Source organism: Biomphalaria glabrata, chromosome 1, assembly GCF_947242115.1.
Source record: "Biomphalaria glabrata chromosome 1, xgBioGlab47.1, whole genome shotgun sequence".
In the NCBI taxonomy this organism is placed as follows: Eukaryota; Metazoa; Mollusca; class Gastropoda; family Planorbidae; genus Biomphalaria; species Biomphalaria glabrata.
Window position 1 is genome coordinate 1738806 of NC_074711.1, and position 16661 is coordinate 1755466.

Below are 16661 nucleotides of genomic sequence, written 5' to 3' on the forward strand. Positions count from 1 at the left end.
TTTACAAGCCAACGTGGCTAATGCAATAAAATTTAGAAAATGGCCGTCTTCATTCAATTTTATGTATTTTCGTTCCCAACTTAGTTAATAAACAATAACAATTCTAGCAGTTGCTACAAGTTAAATGGAAGGATGAGTAAGAAAGTCAAAGAAATGATTGGAGGTTGTTGTGTTTGTTCTGACGAGCGAGGCTGGAATGAAAACCCTCTTGTTTATTGTGATGGAACAGGCTGCACAGTTGCAGTTCATCAGGGTAAATATAAAAAAAACTTTTTTTTTTACTTAGCATTCACACGTCAATCTCAGAACAAGTGACATTTCACAAATAAACATCAAATTTAGATAAAAAATGTATAGATCTAGATGTCTATTCTTGACCTTGATACTAAGGAACTGGTAGACATAGAATGCTAAGAATGATACTGATAGATAGAAAAAAAAGAATCATAGAATGAATAATAAGAATAGATCTCTAGCTAGGCAGTCTAGGCGCATTTTTGTTTTTTATTACTCAAATTACTAGCTTTCTAAAATAAAAAAAAAACCTTAGAATTCAAAATTGAAATAATTGCATTAGCATGATAAGCCATAAATTAATTTTTAATATATAATATATATGATAGATCTAAATTCTAAATTTACCTAGATTGGCTAGATAACTAGATTGCCGCCTAGCCTAGATCTAAAAAATATGAAATGCATGATTTAAAAAATATTTCAACTTATAAAAAACATATCCACAACAATTTGCATTTGAGATAATTTCAGTTAATCTTGGCAATGGATGCTAATTCAATTCAAATCTAGGTAATGGTTCGAAAATGACAACTTTAAATAAGGAAATTATAGAATTGTATGAAATAAAAACTATAGTGAAATTTAATTTATTTGACTTAAATGCGAATTTAAAGAAAAATGCACACTTTGACTCGTTGTTATTCATTGTTTTATATATATTGTTTTCTCACTAGGCTCACTAACATAGTAAAAATTAAAAGATTAAAACACATAGATTTCCTATTGTTTTACATGGCAAAAAATGCATTTAATATTAAAATTACTTACATTGGATACTGCACAAGTTAGTGTCACATCTCTATTTAACCTTCTTAAGATCTATCGGCCCAAGCTATTTGGCAAAAAAACACGAAGCTGCCGATCTGTGTTTCCAACCACAAAATTGGCCAGCCAGTGTTTATATCAGCCAATCAGATTAATTCTTTCTATTTTTACACATTAGTAGACTGTAATGGCAGCTTCCTTCGCTGTTTTTATACGATAATTTTTATTTATTTATTTTTTTAGGCTAGCTAGTTACGGGTGAAAATTTTAACATATCAGCCGGTGATATTGTTGAAAGCAAAGTCACTGACTCTGATTTTATTTACCCTGATAGCCCTAATAAAAATCAGGGCAGTATTGAGGAAAGCTTTAGGTATAAGTTTACACTTGTTCTAGATCTAGTATAGTGTTGACGATGTCTATTCATGGTCACATGGATTAGAGGTAAGGGTGAGGAGCACAATGAGATTAGCACCCCATGGACTGTTTTATGCTCTTTTTTACTATCAATTTAGTTCAAATGTTTGTCAGGGAGATTAATAAATATGCCAACTTTCTAACCAACAAACAGCTCAAAAGAAGATCCCTGGGTCATAAATGAGTGTCTGTCACTGTGGCCAAAATGAAGGTGTTTGCTTCCATGGTACCTAAGGGGGGGGGGGGGGGGGAGAAAAGTAGTAAAATAATGTGATAGAAGTGTCTGAAGGGTCTGAATGTGCCTTGTTTCCCTAAACACATGTATTAGGGCTTATTCAGGCCTAAAACGTCTTTAAAAAACTCTTACATTTTTAATTCTGTTCTGTTTTGAAAAAATGTTTTTGGAAATTTATGCATATAAATTATGCAAATTAGCTTGGCTTATTTTTAATAAATGTTAATATTTCAAATAGATTCCATCAGATTATGTTAGCTCATTTATTTCTCTTTAATAATACATATATATAGTTCTGTGTATGTAAAGTAATTAGTTTATTTGTTATGAATTTTTTTGTAAGAGAAGTGTTTAGGCTGGAAATAGGGCTCTGTCTTTTCGGCACAAGGCATGCCAAAATGCTTTGTCTTAAGAGGGTTAAACATTCTGTACTACACACAATGCTACCCTTTTATCTTCACATGTTCGATTTTGTGTTTCTGGTTCACTATTGAAAATCTTCATTATAATTTTTAAAAACTTGAAAGGTTCCCTGAGTGAACCCATCTAGGTACAGGCTAAGTGCTATTTTTATTGTTGCTTTATCATTTTGAATGCGCAGTGGCTGAATGGTACATTACTTAGTTTCCAAATAGAGGTGTTCTGGGTCGAATCCCGGTGAGAACTGGGATTTTAATTTTTGGGATCTTTAGGGTGCCTCTGAGTCTATCCATCTTTAATCAATTTAATGGATACCTGACAATAATTGTGGAAAAGAAAGGCTGTTGGTTGTTGTACTTGCCACATGACACCCTTGTTAACTTTGGGTCCCAGAAACAGGTGACTTTTACATTAGCTACCCCATAGATCGCAAGATCTGAAAGGGGAGCTTCACTTTTATCTTTCTAAAGCTAAGTCTCTTAACAGCTTCCTTGATAATAAATACTTTGTATCAGATGTGGGAAAATATGCAGCTTGCAACTGGGTTTGCGTGATCATGTGAAACACTGCACTCATCTTTAATCTTTGGAACTGAAGCTAATGTCATTCAGTCATTCATTCTTCTGTGTCTGCTCTGGAGTTTGATACCCAGAGTTAGTTGCTAATGTGAAGTACATAACTAGTTGCAAAAATTAAGGACATGGCTAGTTCCTCATTGAAGCCCATTAGCAGTTGATGATATGAATAAATCCTTAGTTGTATAAGAATGTGCATTACTGTGAACATCTAAATAGACCCTCCTGTCCTGTCCAATGTAGAAACACCTAAGCCTGTCATTAAAGATTTATTTAAACAACAAAAAGATATCTTCATTAGATTCCCTGCTGTTATTGGTAGACATCTCTTCAAAGCTTGTTCTTTATGTAACATAATAATGTTGGGTAAAACAAAAATACTTGTTTTGTTTTGTTAATCATGTTTCTACTATTCTGTTTAGCTTGTTATGGTATTGTCCAAGTCCCCACTGGGCCATGGTTCTGTAAGAAATGTGAGTCTCAGGAAAGAGTTGCCAGAGTGGTAAGTACTTGACTGTCTTTTAGACTGGTCACATCAGTCATCTCACTAGTTCTGTTGCTGAAATAGTTCCCAATGGACTTGGTGCTTACTTTGATTCAAGTTTTTCAAAACATTGTCTCTTTCAGAAATGTGAACTGTGTCCTCAACGAGCTGGTGCTTTGAAGCGTACAGACACTGGAGGTGAAGTCCTTGTCTACCTTTCCATGTAGATTTCCTTTGAAGTGGATTTAAGCTGTAGACATATCTGACAAGAATTTTTTTTTACTTACATTGGGGAATCACATTTTTCTTTCAAAAATTAAATGACATTCTTTGTAAAGAGTTAGTGGTGATGGTTAATAACTGAGAAAAATCTCTTTCCATTGTGATGAAAGGAATTGACTCTAAATCTCATGTCATTTTTTTCATTGTAGGAGATTGATATGCTATTAAGATATATCTTTAGTAACAGAATCCTAACAATTTGTAAAAAAAATAATTTTGTTTCCTTTTGGGTCATGTAGGGGCTAATTAAATAAAGTTTAAAGTATTTATTTTATCTCTAATCTAAAATTCTGCAAAGAAGTTTATTATTAATGACGCAGCTTGCAAACACACATACTTAATTAACGACGCAGCTTGCAAACACACCTACTTTTGAATGACATAATAAAAGAGAACAGACTTTTTAGATGACTTTGTAAATAAATTTATTGAAAGATAGGAAGAAGAGTTTCGTGAGAAATATTGGTTTGTCTGAAGCACAAGTGAGATAGTTACCTATTTGTCTACAATATAACTGACCTCGTAGCGTAACATTCACTTTGTTTTGTACAATAATAAGGCATTATCTCTCTTCACTACAGGCTGGTGCCATGTAGTCTGTGCTCTGTACATACCAGAGGCTTGGTTTGGCAATGTGAGGACCATGGAGCCGATAATATTAAACAATGTTCCTAATGATCGTTTTAACAAGGTGAGACAATAGAGATCCATCAGGCCTGTTTTAAAATGTCATTCACTTTGGTCTCGTTAGTATTCGTATTCATTGGCAGTTAGTTGTTTTTATCCCTCAGTATGTTGAATGATCATAACATATATTCTATCTCCAGACATGTTATATCTGTGAAGAACAAAAACGTGACACGAAAGCCACTGCTGGGGCGTGTATGCAATGTAACCGTAACTCCTGCAAACAATACTTTCATGTGACTTGGTGAGTTGTCTTTCTTAATCCCATATATATTCTAGTCAACTTCTACAAAATGAAATAATAGTTTAATAATAAAAGATTATGATGGGGGACTGGGAAAGTAAAGTAAATTTGTTTTAAGTTATTGTGTCCAAAAATAGAATAGATTTTTGGGTCTTTTGTTTCTAACAAAGACATAGACATGACTGGGTCACAACATCTTAAAAGATGAAATCAAACTGATGCTTTGACCATAACATCCTCTGTCATTTACAGCTTGGTAGTGATATTGAATTGAAGCAATATTCTTTAATGTTAAAATAAAAACATGTGTCAATAACAAAATATCAGATAAGAATAAAGTCGTGACCTACATCTCCCATCCGCTTCCCTCGGTGACTTCCCTCTTTGACCTATATCACTAACACACCAAACCTTTTAAAAGTTTCTCTAACCTGCCCGTTAATAAAGTATTGAGGCCAGTGTGTTTGCTTATAAATCAACCCATTCAACTAAAACAATTATTTAAAAAGAAAATGATGTTGATTTTTTTGTAAAGTTAAAAAACAAAAGTTTTTTTTGGTTTTAACCAGCTGTAGTTCTGAGAAATGACACCACAACATTTAGATTGCTGAAACAAATCAACACAGTTTCAGATACAAGAAATTCAGGGAAGACTACTCAATAATTGTTCATCATGTTCTTTGTGAATAACAAAAAAATAAGAAAATGTCAAGTATCAATGTTCCTTTTTTTTTTTTATGAAAGTAAATCAAGGAGCATTGGCCTTGTTTCAATCAAGGAGCATTGGTCTTGTTTCAATCAAGGAGCATCGGTCTAGTTTCAATCAAGGAAGTCAGGCTATTTTCTGAATTACACAAGAGTTTACTTTATATTAATCAAGGAAGTCAGACTATTTTCTGAAAAGAGTGGACTTTATATCAGTCGATCTGTTAAAACCATTAAAAACAAGCACCATATTCAATAACTTTATACTTTCAAACTTGACCCCCCCAACCACCACTACCACCAAAAACAAATATAACCATAAAAATAAAGTTTGATTCCACAATTATTTTTTTTTTATTATGTTAGCTTAATTGAGTCTTTGAATATGTTAGGGTCATTTACTCTGTGATTCAGACTAATGTCACAATGGACTTAATTTCAAACCCTGGCACCCCCATGCCCTCTGAAGAGTTCTAAACCAAAACAAACTTATTGTCACTTGTTCTCCTGTTAGGGGCTATCTAACTGTTAAGTATATCCTGAAGAATTAAGGCAACTATTGTCGTAGTTAGGCAGAGCACTTTTAATCATCAACACAGGACGCCATCTTAGGCAGGAAGGACAAGTTCACAGCAAAGACGCATAACTCACAAAGACTAAGGACTATTAACTTACATATCAAATATTAACACTAACTTTGAAGTTTGTCTTTCAGTGCCCAGGCTCAAGGTTTACTGTGTGAGGTGAAAGGGAGTTACGAGAATGTCAAATATTGTGGTTACTGTTCTCATCATTACAAAAAACTGGTCAGTCCAAGTTTCGTTCAGTCTTAAGTTTTGTTGCTTCATCAATGTGTCTGCTTGATGTGACGACTTGGTGTCTGCTTGATGTGAGCTTTTACTGTTTTTATGTGTGGAGTTTGTGACTAGTGGCGTCTTTCTACTTTCAGAAAAACCATTCAAATGTTAAGCCGATTCCAGCATTCAAACCCATTCCAAATGAAAATGGAACACCAGATTCTAGTCCAGAAAAAATAGGTTCTATTAAAACAGAAGATGTGAAGGTATTACATATGTCAGTGAGCAGCTAGTCCTGTTGCACTTAAATCTGCTTGATGATAGAAATAGTTCTTCATAATGTTAGCTATATTACTTTATAGTTTTTGCATATTTATCAGTCTAGGCTATATTGATTAATTACAAGATTCTTATGCATTTTTTTAAAGCTATAAAACTTGTTCCTTTTATTTCTTTAAATAGAATACAAATTATGTATGAGTCATTTGGTATTTTTTGTGAGTATATTTTTGTGTGAACCTGTAAATTAAACATGACCTTTATTCTTCATTTCAACAAGTTACCTATGGAGGAGGTGAAGAGTCCTCAAGTTGACCAATCTGTTAGCAGTACAAGTGATTCACTCCCATCGCAGGCAACAACCTACTGCAAGACTGAGGCGGCCCCGGTGTCTGCTGGTGTGAGTCAGGTTTCAGACATCAGCTCAGCAGTTTCCCCCTCGGGAGAGCCCATCAAGTCTCTGCTACCTAGCACAGACTGCAGTCAGGAGCCATCATCGTCTGGCCATGTTCTTCAGCACAAGCCCACTCTAAGCAAACTCTTGCAGGACTGCGGGGCCACTTCCTCTACCGAGACTCTAGAAGTAGATGTTGGCGAGGACACAACTCTGACGCAGGAGACACAAGTGGTACCTAAACGTCAAAGATCAATGTAGGTTGTCATTTCTTGTATTTTTTTTGTGCAGCTGGTATATAAAAACTTATTTCTTTTATTCACTGGCTAGTCCAGTTATTTTTATCTTTCAATGACTTAAACTCTGATAAGTTGTTGGTTTCCCTGGCTGATTCAGGCAACCCTTTCCATACTATAATGGCACTAGGAAAGACAGAGCATTTGTACTAAATTGTTCTAGCATATAGAATAAAAAATGTGCCTTGTGTGTTTCTGAATATTCTATTAGGTTGTTTATTATTGATCTCACTGCTCTATTTTGAGTTCTAGTTTCTTTATGTTTTCTTGAGTTGAGGAATCCTAAACAGATGGCATATGTTTTAATATTGGCCTAACCATGTTTAAATGGCATTACAGTTTTGTGTTCTTGTTTGATTTGTAAAGCAAATCTTTTAATAAACCCTAATGCTTTGTTTGATTTTTTAAAATAATTTTATCAATCAGAGAATTCCAATTTCATTTATTATAAAACTTAGAGATATTTTCAGTTTTTAGTCTGTGTGGGAAAATAGCTCAGACACATATAATTTTTTTTTTTTTCATTTTCACTTTTTCTTTTAGAAATAATTCTCAAAAAACAGACAAGTCCAAAAAAACCAAACCAGGGGCAATCTCCTCCACTGTACAGCACAAGAAGGAAGGGACCAAGAAGGGAGGGAGGAAACAGAGAGACTTGGGAGGAGGAGGAGGAGGAGGCAGCGGTGGAGTGTCCTCCAAGAATAGCTCTACTCCAGTCGCCCCTGTGACTAGTTCCGCCCCTCTACCTGGGTATGTGCTTTTGTTTTTATATAGAATTACATTCTGTTCATACCTTTCTATTAGTGTTTTAAGAATGCTGTATTGGAGATGCTTAACAAGAAATGAAACAATGTCAAGGATGCTAAATGGAACGTCACAGTTGCCAACTAAATAAAAAAAAAGAATTGAACTGCAATTTTAACAATACCTCAAGGAGTGACTGTTGACCTTTGTATCAAATTTTCGTTTTCTTTAGATAGTTTTTTAATTATAAGGGGAGGAGGACCACCTGAAGCTATTTTTTTTAAAAATCCAAATGTATTCATATTTGGTACACCACATCTATATAGTAAATAAAAACAATTTGATTCTCCAGTGCTAAACGAATGGTTTACTTTAAAAACCATCTCTCATCAGCACTTCCTTATATTTTGTACACCAGATACACCAAAGAGCAAGCTATTTATAGTTTATCCTCCATGTAGGAAAATAGTCAATATCATTTTGTCTTATAAATTAAAAAAAAAAAAAATGAATTAAAGATTTACAAATTGTAGTAATTAAAAAAAAAATAACCAAGGCATCAATCATCAGGCAGTTATTCCTTGGACTGTATGGAAATATTCTGTACTAAAATTAACCAAGACATCATCAGGCAGTTGGACGGTGTGGACATTTTCTGTACCAAGTTTCATATTTTTATAGATGTGTGAACTGAGAGAATTGTTGAGTCAGTCAGTCTGAGTGCTTTTCATTGAATATATATATATATCCCACTGACCATCATGGTTCTAGACTAGTTTTTTTACTTACATCTGTTTCCCATCAACTAACTTGAGTCTTTTTTTTTTTTTGTTTCCCATCAGCCATCATGACTATTGTGGAAGTATATTTGGTGGTAGTCCTTACTTCCAGAGTTTGACATCCCCTGGCCGTGTCTCTCTTAACAGTTTGACGCCTCATGGTAAGTTGTTTGTGCCATCATGCCATCATAGGAATAGGAACTAGATTTTTTATCATGTAAGGCACTAGGTTTGATTTCCTATCATTTTACTGCCTCTATTGCAAAATAATAGGAGGCTGGATCTTATCATATAGTCAAGAAGCAGGGGGACTGCACTCTATTTTTTATGATATACCCTCAAAACAAGTAACCTAGACTATATATTTCTATTATTGATTCTTTATATGTTAACATTTCATTGCCAACCATCAAGCAGAGACCAATTCACACATGGACCAAACATTTCTCATCCTCTCTTTTGTCAATCACCTTTATGTAGGGTTGAGTGTTAAGCTTGAGTTTCAACCTTGTTTATTCCAGCCATGAGTCCAAGCTTCATGGGAGACACTTACTATTATTGCTCTGATGTTTACCATGGTGGGTTTACCCTTGTTTACCATGGCCTGCCAAAAATACTCCATAGTTTTGTTTTGGTTTGATCAGTTTTGTTTTTTTTCTTGTTTTGGCTGCATGAAAATTTGAAATGTTTTATTGCCTCCCCTTCGTATGGTTTTGTTTTTTTTCTGTGATGCAGAGCATAGTGTTAGAATGGTCAAATAAAACTTAACTTCTAATTATGGAAAGTTACTTATCTGGCAATTATTTATTGTTTATTATTATTTGTTGTATATTTTTAAAAAAAATGGAAACATTTTCAGGCTAGTTAAAAAGTTGCCTGTGATTAAGAAACTTAGTCATTTCATTAGCCAACTTACTGAATGTATAACAGAATAAAAGAATATACAGTTATATTCATATAATTTTTTTTTTTTCAATTTTTTCAATTTTTTTTTTTTATTTTTAGAAATTTGATTCATTGACTTGATTTGTTTAAAAGTGTTGCACTACACCCTTTCTGTTGTTTGTACCTGTATAGCTGTGTATTTAGTTCAAACTAAAAATTTCTCTCTCATGCTGTCTTGTAGACTTCTATAGCCACTAGTGTATCAGCACTTGAATGTTGTAGTACTTAGTAGAAATACTTTATGATCTGTTGGGGTATATAATTAGAATGTATCTACCCTATGAATCTATGGATGTTGTGGTGTTTAGTAGAGATACATTATCAAGTCATGGATTTTGTAGTATTTAGTACTGATATACATCTAGTCATGGATTTTGTAGTATTTAGTACTGATATACATAAAGTCATGGATTTTGTAGTATTTAGTACTAATATACATAAAGTCATGGATTTTGTAGTATTTAGTACTGATATACATAAAGTCATGGATTTTGTAGTATTTATTAGAGATATTATCAACTCATGGATGTTGTAGTATTTAGTACAGATATTTATATTTCTCTTGTAACTATTGTATTAACTCCTGAATGCATTTCATGTTGTAAGTTTGATCTCTATTTCCTATCGACTTTATACATGTCCTTTTATTTCAAACTTTTACTTGATAGACTCATCAAAACATGTTCCTTACAAATATTTAGATTGAACTAGTTCAATACAGAATTGTAACCAATGAGACTTATTCTTGTAGATAATGATGTGAATGGAAGCAGTCACTTGATCCACCCACCGAAACAGTTTCCAAGTTTACATGTAAATAAACAAAGTCAAGACCAGAGTCAGTAAGTACTTCTTCTCATCTTAAGTCACAATTGAAATAAGGCTTTGTTGTCTAAAGTCACATTCAGTTTCTATTTCAGTTTGTTCAGCACTTTGCACCATTATTTTTTTATTTTCATTTTGAAGAGAGTTTCCTTTTTTTTAATTTTCATTTTGAAGAGAGTTTCCTTTTTTTTTTTTTTCATTTTGAAGAGAGTTTCCTTTGTCCATGGAACAGTTGTTAGAACAACAATGGGATCAAGGAGCCCAGTTTCTGATGGAGCAAGGCCAACATTTTGATAGTAAGTGGACAGCTAGACACTATTGGTTGATACCCCATGCTAACTTGACTTTTGTTATTTTTTTTTTGGGGGGGGGGGGGGGGGGTTAATATTAAATTGACTTTAATATTTTATTTTAGGATAATATTAACTTGACTTTAATTAATTTTTTTTTGAGGTAATATTACATTAACTTTATTTTGTTGTAATGTTAAATTTAATTTGATATTTTGGACTATTTTTTGTGTTTCAAGTTTCCTCTCTTCTGAACTGTTTACATCGGCTGAAGGCTGAGAATCACAGTCTCGAGGACCAGGTCAGAGAGTTGACTTCACGGCGCAATCATCTGATGGCAGTCAACGCTCGTTTGACACTGCCACTTTCGCTATATGATGGCTGCATGTCCACGAGTCAGAGCTCTTCTGTGGGAAGTTTGGAAGACATTTCCTCCCCTGAGGAGATTCAGGTACAGGAAAGATTTCATTCTTCTATAGAGCAGTGGTTCTCAATATGTATGATAGTTGAAATAATTGTGTAGATGCTACACATTGCCTGAGTCTCACTTTGTATGTGCTGCACATCACTGAGTCTCACTTTGTAGAAGTTACACATCACTGACACTTTCTTTGTAGGTGCTGCACATCACTGAGTCTCACTTTGTAGAAGCTGCATACCAATAAGTTTTATATGTGCAATAAAGATGTGAATTAAATATATAGGTACTATACATAACATATATTCACTGTGTACCTATGTACACATTATTGAGTTTCAATAAGTATATTACCTATCACTTAAGTTTTATGGGTAAAAAAGTACATAGTAGTTTCAATATGTAGTTTCTGCACATTATTGAGTGACAATATCTTCGTACATCACTTAAGTTCATAGTGTAAATACCTACACGTAAGAAGTTTCAATGTGTAAGTATTACACATCAATTAAGCTTATTATGTAGGTACTGACACATCACTGAGCTTAATGAGTAATTTTTACACATTACTTAGATTCAAAATGTAGATCTCAAACTATTGGCAAATGCTAGTGTTTGTAGTATTAGAAAAATTGGTTTGAATTTTAAGGAAGTATCCTAAACAAGGTTTTAATCAAAAGTAACAAACTGATTCCATTGCATTTCTATTACAAATTGTGGACTTAAATTAACATGCACAAATCTAATGAATGAATTTTTCATCTATACTGTTATTGTACAGTAGTTACACTGATGTTGTCAATTGTAGTCAAACTAAATTTCCATTTGATTGGATCAATAAAATTATCTTATCTTATCTTATTTGATATCATTCCAGACATCCAAGCCTAACTCTACGCCAGTGTTGCCTCAAGTTCAAATACCTAAAAATAGTCAGCTGATTGTAGAAGATATAATTAGTCCTGTAGGTAAGTGGAGGCTACATGAAAGTCTAGATTAGTGCTTTACTTCAATCACTTCATTACTTTCATTAATGACTTAAACGTTGTAAATCAACAAAAGATGAGCTCAGATTGGTGGAAGGTGTTGGTTTGTGCACACAGACATTAACATTTTAAATGCATTTTTTTTCCCATGGCTGTTGTTACCAAGGTTGGTATCAGGATGTCCCTTCGGCATCTTTGTGGAATAGATATCTGACATGGCAGCAGGCCAGAGAACATTCTTGAAAGCCATCACTTGCCAGATAGAATTATGTTTCAAATATGTTATTACCTGTATTTATAGGAATGCAAAATTGCATTTTGTTTTGTTGGTTACATATAAAAATTGTATTGGATATATAATCTGTACTGTACAAATATATAGTTGAGATAAAATTTAACATGTATTGAATGTGTAACTACATTCTAGATTGTATCCAACATTCATTCAAACAAATGTTAACTGAGTTTTATTTTGTTGATTTCCTAGATGCTGATCCGCCATCATTAAGTCGCAAGTCTCCAATTTGTTACACAGACCAGGTCAGTCTTAGGTAGACTTTAGACTTGCTTTGCAAGTGTAGATTGAAATGTATGTGTGTACATATTGTAGATTGAAATGTATGTCTACATAGGGTAGAGTGTAGATTAACATGTGTGTGTCTACAAATTGTAGAGTGTAGATTGAAATGTATGTGTTAACATATTGTACAATGTATAGTGATGGGTATCTTGTCTAGACTACAGAGATGCCTACTGCCTATGGCAAGTTTCTTATGAAAATACACACTTTTTAGCGGCACCAAAAAGGGGAATAGACGCTATTAGTTTTGTGTGGTCTGTCTGTCTGTCAGTTCCGTTTAGATCTTGTAAACTAGAAAAGATTGAAAATCCGACATCATGATATTTTAGACCTTTCAAAGTTCTTATGCAATGGCTAAATTTTTTTTCTTTTCTGAAAGTGAAAAATTTAATTTAAAAAATCAACTATGCAAGCAGTTTTTTCAGAAAAATACACCATTTTTACAACTATTCACTATTAATAGTAACAAACACAGGAGGCTATTTAGTAAGGGAGATGACCAGTTACCATATTTTTAACACATTTATGCAAACAGTTTTAGATTTTTTGTAATGTAAGTTAGGTAAGTTCTGTCATACTAATTACTACATTCACACAAAAAAAAGTTTACTTTTTTTTTGAAGAGAAAAAATCTATTTGATATGCATATAAGTGGAACATAAATTAATACAACAATTAATAAGTAGTTGTTCATATTATCGCAGCATCATGATGTGTACAAAACACCAAACTAAAGGATTTTTTTTGTTTTTGTTTCTTGAGGCTTTGAATAACAGATTGACCCTTTACAAAACAATTAGATCAATTAGAAAATCATTATATGGCATTAGTTAGGCCAGGTTCACATCTGACTTCACTATCACCTATCCCTTGGTCTCTTGGGGCACCACACAAGATCTGTCAACCTTCTTTCTCCATTCTTCTCTGTCATTTGCCTTTGATAGAATTTCATTCTGATATTCTTTCTGGAAATATTGAAATCTGCCTTTTTTTTTTTTTACCTGCCTGGGTGGACCACTTCGGGGGCCGATTTTGAGCTTGTGTTCCCACACAAACTGTCTTAGTAATCTTGTTTTCTCATGATATATTATGTATACGACAAAAAGAAAATGGACATATCTGGTATTGATTAAAGTGCTAGTACACTGCATTGACACTGTCATTACGCTGACCTTACCATTCCATTCATTCCACTGTATTTTTTTCTTCCTTCTCCATCAGTGAGCCATTTAGTCCCTTCATCACTCTCGCCTGACTCAATGCATTACTGCCCTTCTGAACCTTCATTGTTACCTCCTCTACTTAGTTCTAGAGACTGACCTCTGACCTAGGGCCTAGTCCATTTCCTCCTCACTTAGTTCTAGAGACTGACCTAGGGCCTAGTCCATTTCCTCCTCTCTTAGTTCTAGAGACTGACCTAGGGCCTAGTCCATTTCCTCCTCTCTTAGTTCTAGAGACTGACCTAGGGCCTAGTCCATTTCCTCCTCTCTTAGTTCTAGAGACTGACCTCTGACCTAGGGCCTAGTCCATTTCCTCCTCACTACAAGAGTTGACATGTTTTGCTTGCTCAGTGGGTTGGCTCTTTCAGTTTTGTTTTGAAAGGAGGCCATCGGTCAACTCTATTCAAACAGAGTGCAGCTTTGAAAAGACTTTTATTTCATCAGAACTATTTGTCAGGCATTAACTGCATTGTCAACATAAGTAACAAGGTTTGCTTTTTATATTTGTACACTAAGGCATAGCACAGTCAACAGGCATACTGTTGGTCTAAACATACATCTATTGTTATTGAACAATTTACAATTATTTCCAACAACAAAGGTTGATGTCATATAAAAAAAATGAAACACTTAACTAAGGCTGCATTTGATGTGCAGTGTAAACATCTTTCATGTTACTGTACAGTTTGAGAGCAAAGTAAAGGATAGTTAGTATAAGTTTACAATAAAACTCTGAAATAAATCTCAGGTTCTGTACACATTTTGACTTCTTTTGACTTCGCAGGATACAGTAATAATAATAGTTATTGTAGGCATCTTTGAAACTAGATGACCCATCACTTGAAAAGTGTCATGTCTACCTTATCTCAGCAGCTTGCTGTGCAAATAATTTTAGATTTATTGTCTCCCTCCCAGGTGTGCCCACCACAGCCATTGATGTACTCTGTGGTCAACCCTCCTCCCCCATCCCTGTGTATATTTTCCGCGCCCCATCACACAGTGTCACCGACGAGCGTCTCCCCGGCTACTGAGCAGCAGGTCAAGATGCCCAACCTGAGCGGACTGAGTATCACTTCCAGTTCCTCCAAACTGCCGGAGACGACGTGATCCTGTCTGCAAAGCCATATAGCCATTTGAAGTGCCAGCCAACTTTTATTTTGTTTGTTGATCCACTGTATGTGTGTAATTAATGTAACACTCAACTGTATATACAGCAGCCTTCACTTGTACATAGACCCACACTCATTCTGTAAATAGTACCGTTCCTTGTATGTTGGACTCACACTCATTCTGTAAATAGTTACATTCACTGTATGTTGGAGCCACACCCATTCTGTAAATAGTACTGTTCTCTGTATGTTGGGCCCACACTCATTGTGTAAATAGTTATATTCACTGTATGTTGGACCCACAACCATTCTGTAAATAGTACTGTTCTCTGTATGTTGGGCCCACACTCATTGTGTAAATAGTCCTACACACTGTTTGTTGGGTTCATAGGCATTTATAGTCAGCTAATTTGATATATAGATATATGCAATTATGATGACTAGCTTTGGATGTCATTGAAATAACGCAAATGCATTATTGTGATGTTGGAAAGCCACCCATCTGAAATACAAGGTCAGAGGTCGTTCACTATACTAGGTCACAAATCTCCTCGTTGACAATGCAGTGTCACAAGCCTCACCAGATAGATTTCCACAATGTCACTTTACTTTGAGATGGGACTCTGAGACTCGGCAAATATCATACCTAATTTGTTTGTATATAGATTCTTGGTGATTTCATTCTATGTTCTTGGATTTCTTTGTACTTCCAAAAGCCAGAGACCAGTTTGCTGAAAGCATTTTTGTGATTCAACAAATTAATATTGGTCATAAGCTTTGGGCCTGTCTTAATAAATGTCCACAAATAGAAATACATGTCAGTAAGGTAACACTACTGTAGACACATTTCTTACTAATTAGTTTTTTGTTTTTTTTTCTTATGTGTTAATGTTTGCCAACCATCACCCCCCAATTTTTTTTTTGTCTAATGAGAATGATAATTCCCTAAAGCAAATGTTTCTAGAAGAAATGTCTCCTCTATAGAATGACTCAGCAATGGTGTTGAGGATACACTTGGGTTGAACACATTGTTTTCTTGTCAGTAATTGTTTATATTTTTTTTGTACATTATTGTTAACATTAAAATTTGGCAATATAATCAAGATGTTGTGTTTGAGTGAGTGTTCTAAGTATTAATTTGGGTGGTGTAATCAATTAATCCTCACAACAGTTTTGAAATAAGGGGAAAAAAATATTTTTAAGAAAGTAAGCTAATCTAAAAACCATGAAATGTAAAAAAAAAAACAAAAAAAAAACTTTTTTTTCCTAAAATTTCTCATAATTCTCTCGTCCCTGACTTCTGCTACATGTCAGAGTATTCTTTTATTAATTTTGTTCATGGATGATCATTGCAAGAGTTAGTCCAGAAACTGTTGCATACACCAGTTCATGAATGATGATTGCATTGACCAGAAAGTAAGTCATGTGTATAACATGCTGTCCACTCCATCTTTTGTGTTAGAAAGAAACTAAAGCCCCCCCCTTTTAATCTATCCCCTCCCCCCTTTCAGTGCTTTAATCTCCAGTAGTCAACACTGCTTCAGCCTCTGCCTCTTCTGTACATTTTTAGAGGCATCAACTTGAAAGCTCTTCACTGACTTTCTCCGTCAGACTGAACTGCAGTGTTGAGTTGATGCTGACTCGGCAACAGTATTTTGATGTCACTAAGTTACCAATTAGTGTAGGCTATTAGCATGTCGTAATTATCATTTAGTTAATTGGTTCATTAATTATTTTTTTTTAGTATTTAATACTGTACTGAAATTATGAGTTATGAGGTAGTTTTTGTGTGTGGTTAAATAGACCAAAAAAAATATTTCCATAAATTTGACAAGTTAAAAGAGTATGGTAATGAACTTTTTTCCCCCAAAGTTTTCAGAAACGTAAA

The 16661-nt window shown here is 34.2% G+C and overlaps 1 protein-coding gene across 2 annotated transcripts; it reads left to right on the plus strand.

Moving 5' to 3' along the window:
* The first annotated feature begins 33 nt into the window (after positions 1-33).
* Positions 34-15876, plus strand: LOC106068477 (protein AF-10-like). 2 transcript variants are annotated; one of them, XM_013227843.2, is made up of 17 exons: positions 34-253; positions 3132-3211; positions 3337-3391; positions 4057-4166; positions 4303-4406; positions 5827-5917; positions 6061-6174; positions 6468-6838; positions 7421-7627; positions 8464-8561; positions 8922-8978; positions 10097-10187; positions 10378-10466; positions 10700-10911; positions 11756-11846; positions 12352-12404; positions 14580-15876. In XM_013227843.2, exons 1-17 carry the CDS (start codon positions 133-135, stop codon positions 14769-14771), a joined length of 2136 nt encoding a protein of 711 aa, XP_013083297.2. In that variant the 5' UTR covers positions 34-132; the 3' UTR covers positions 14772-15876. The 2 variants fall into 2 exon arrangements, with proteins under 2 accessions (XP_013083297.2, XP_013083298.2); XM_013227844.2 differs by lacking the exon at positions 8922-8978.
* Positions 15877-16661: the final 785 nt, after the last annotated feature.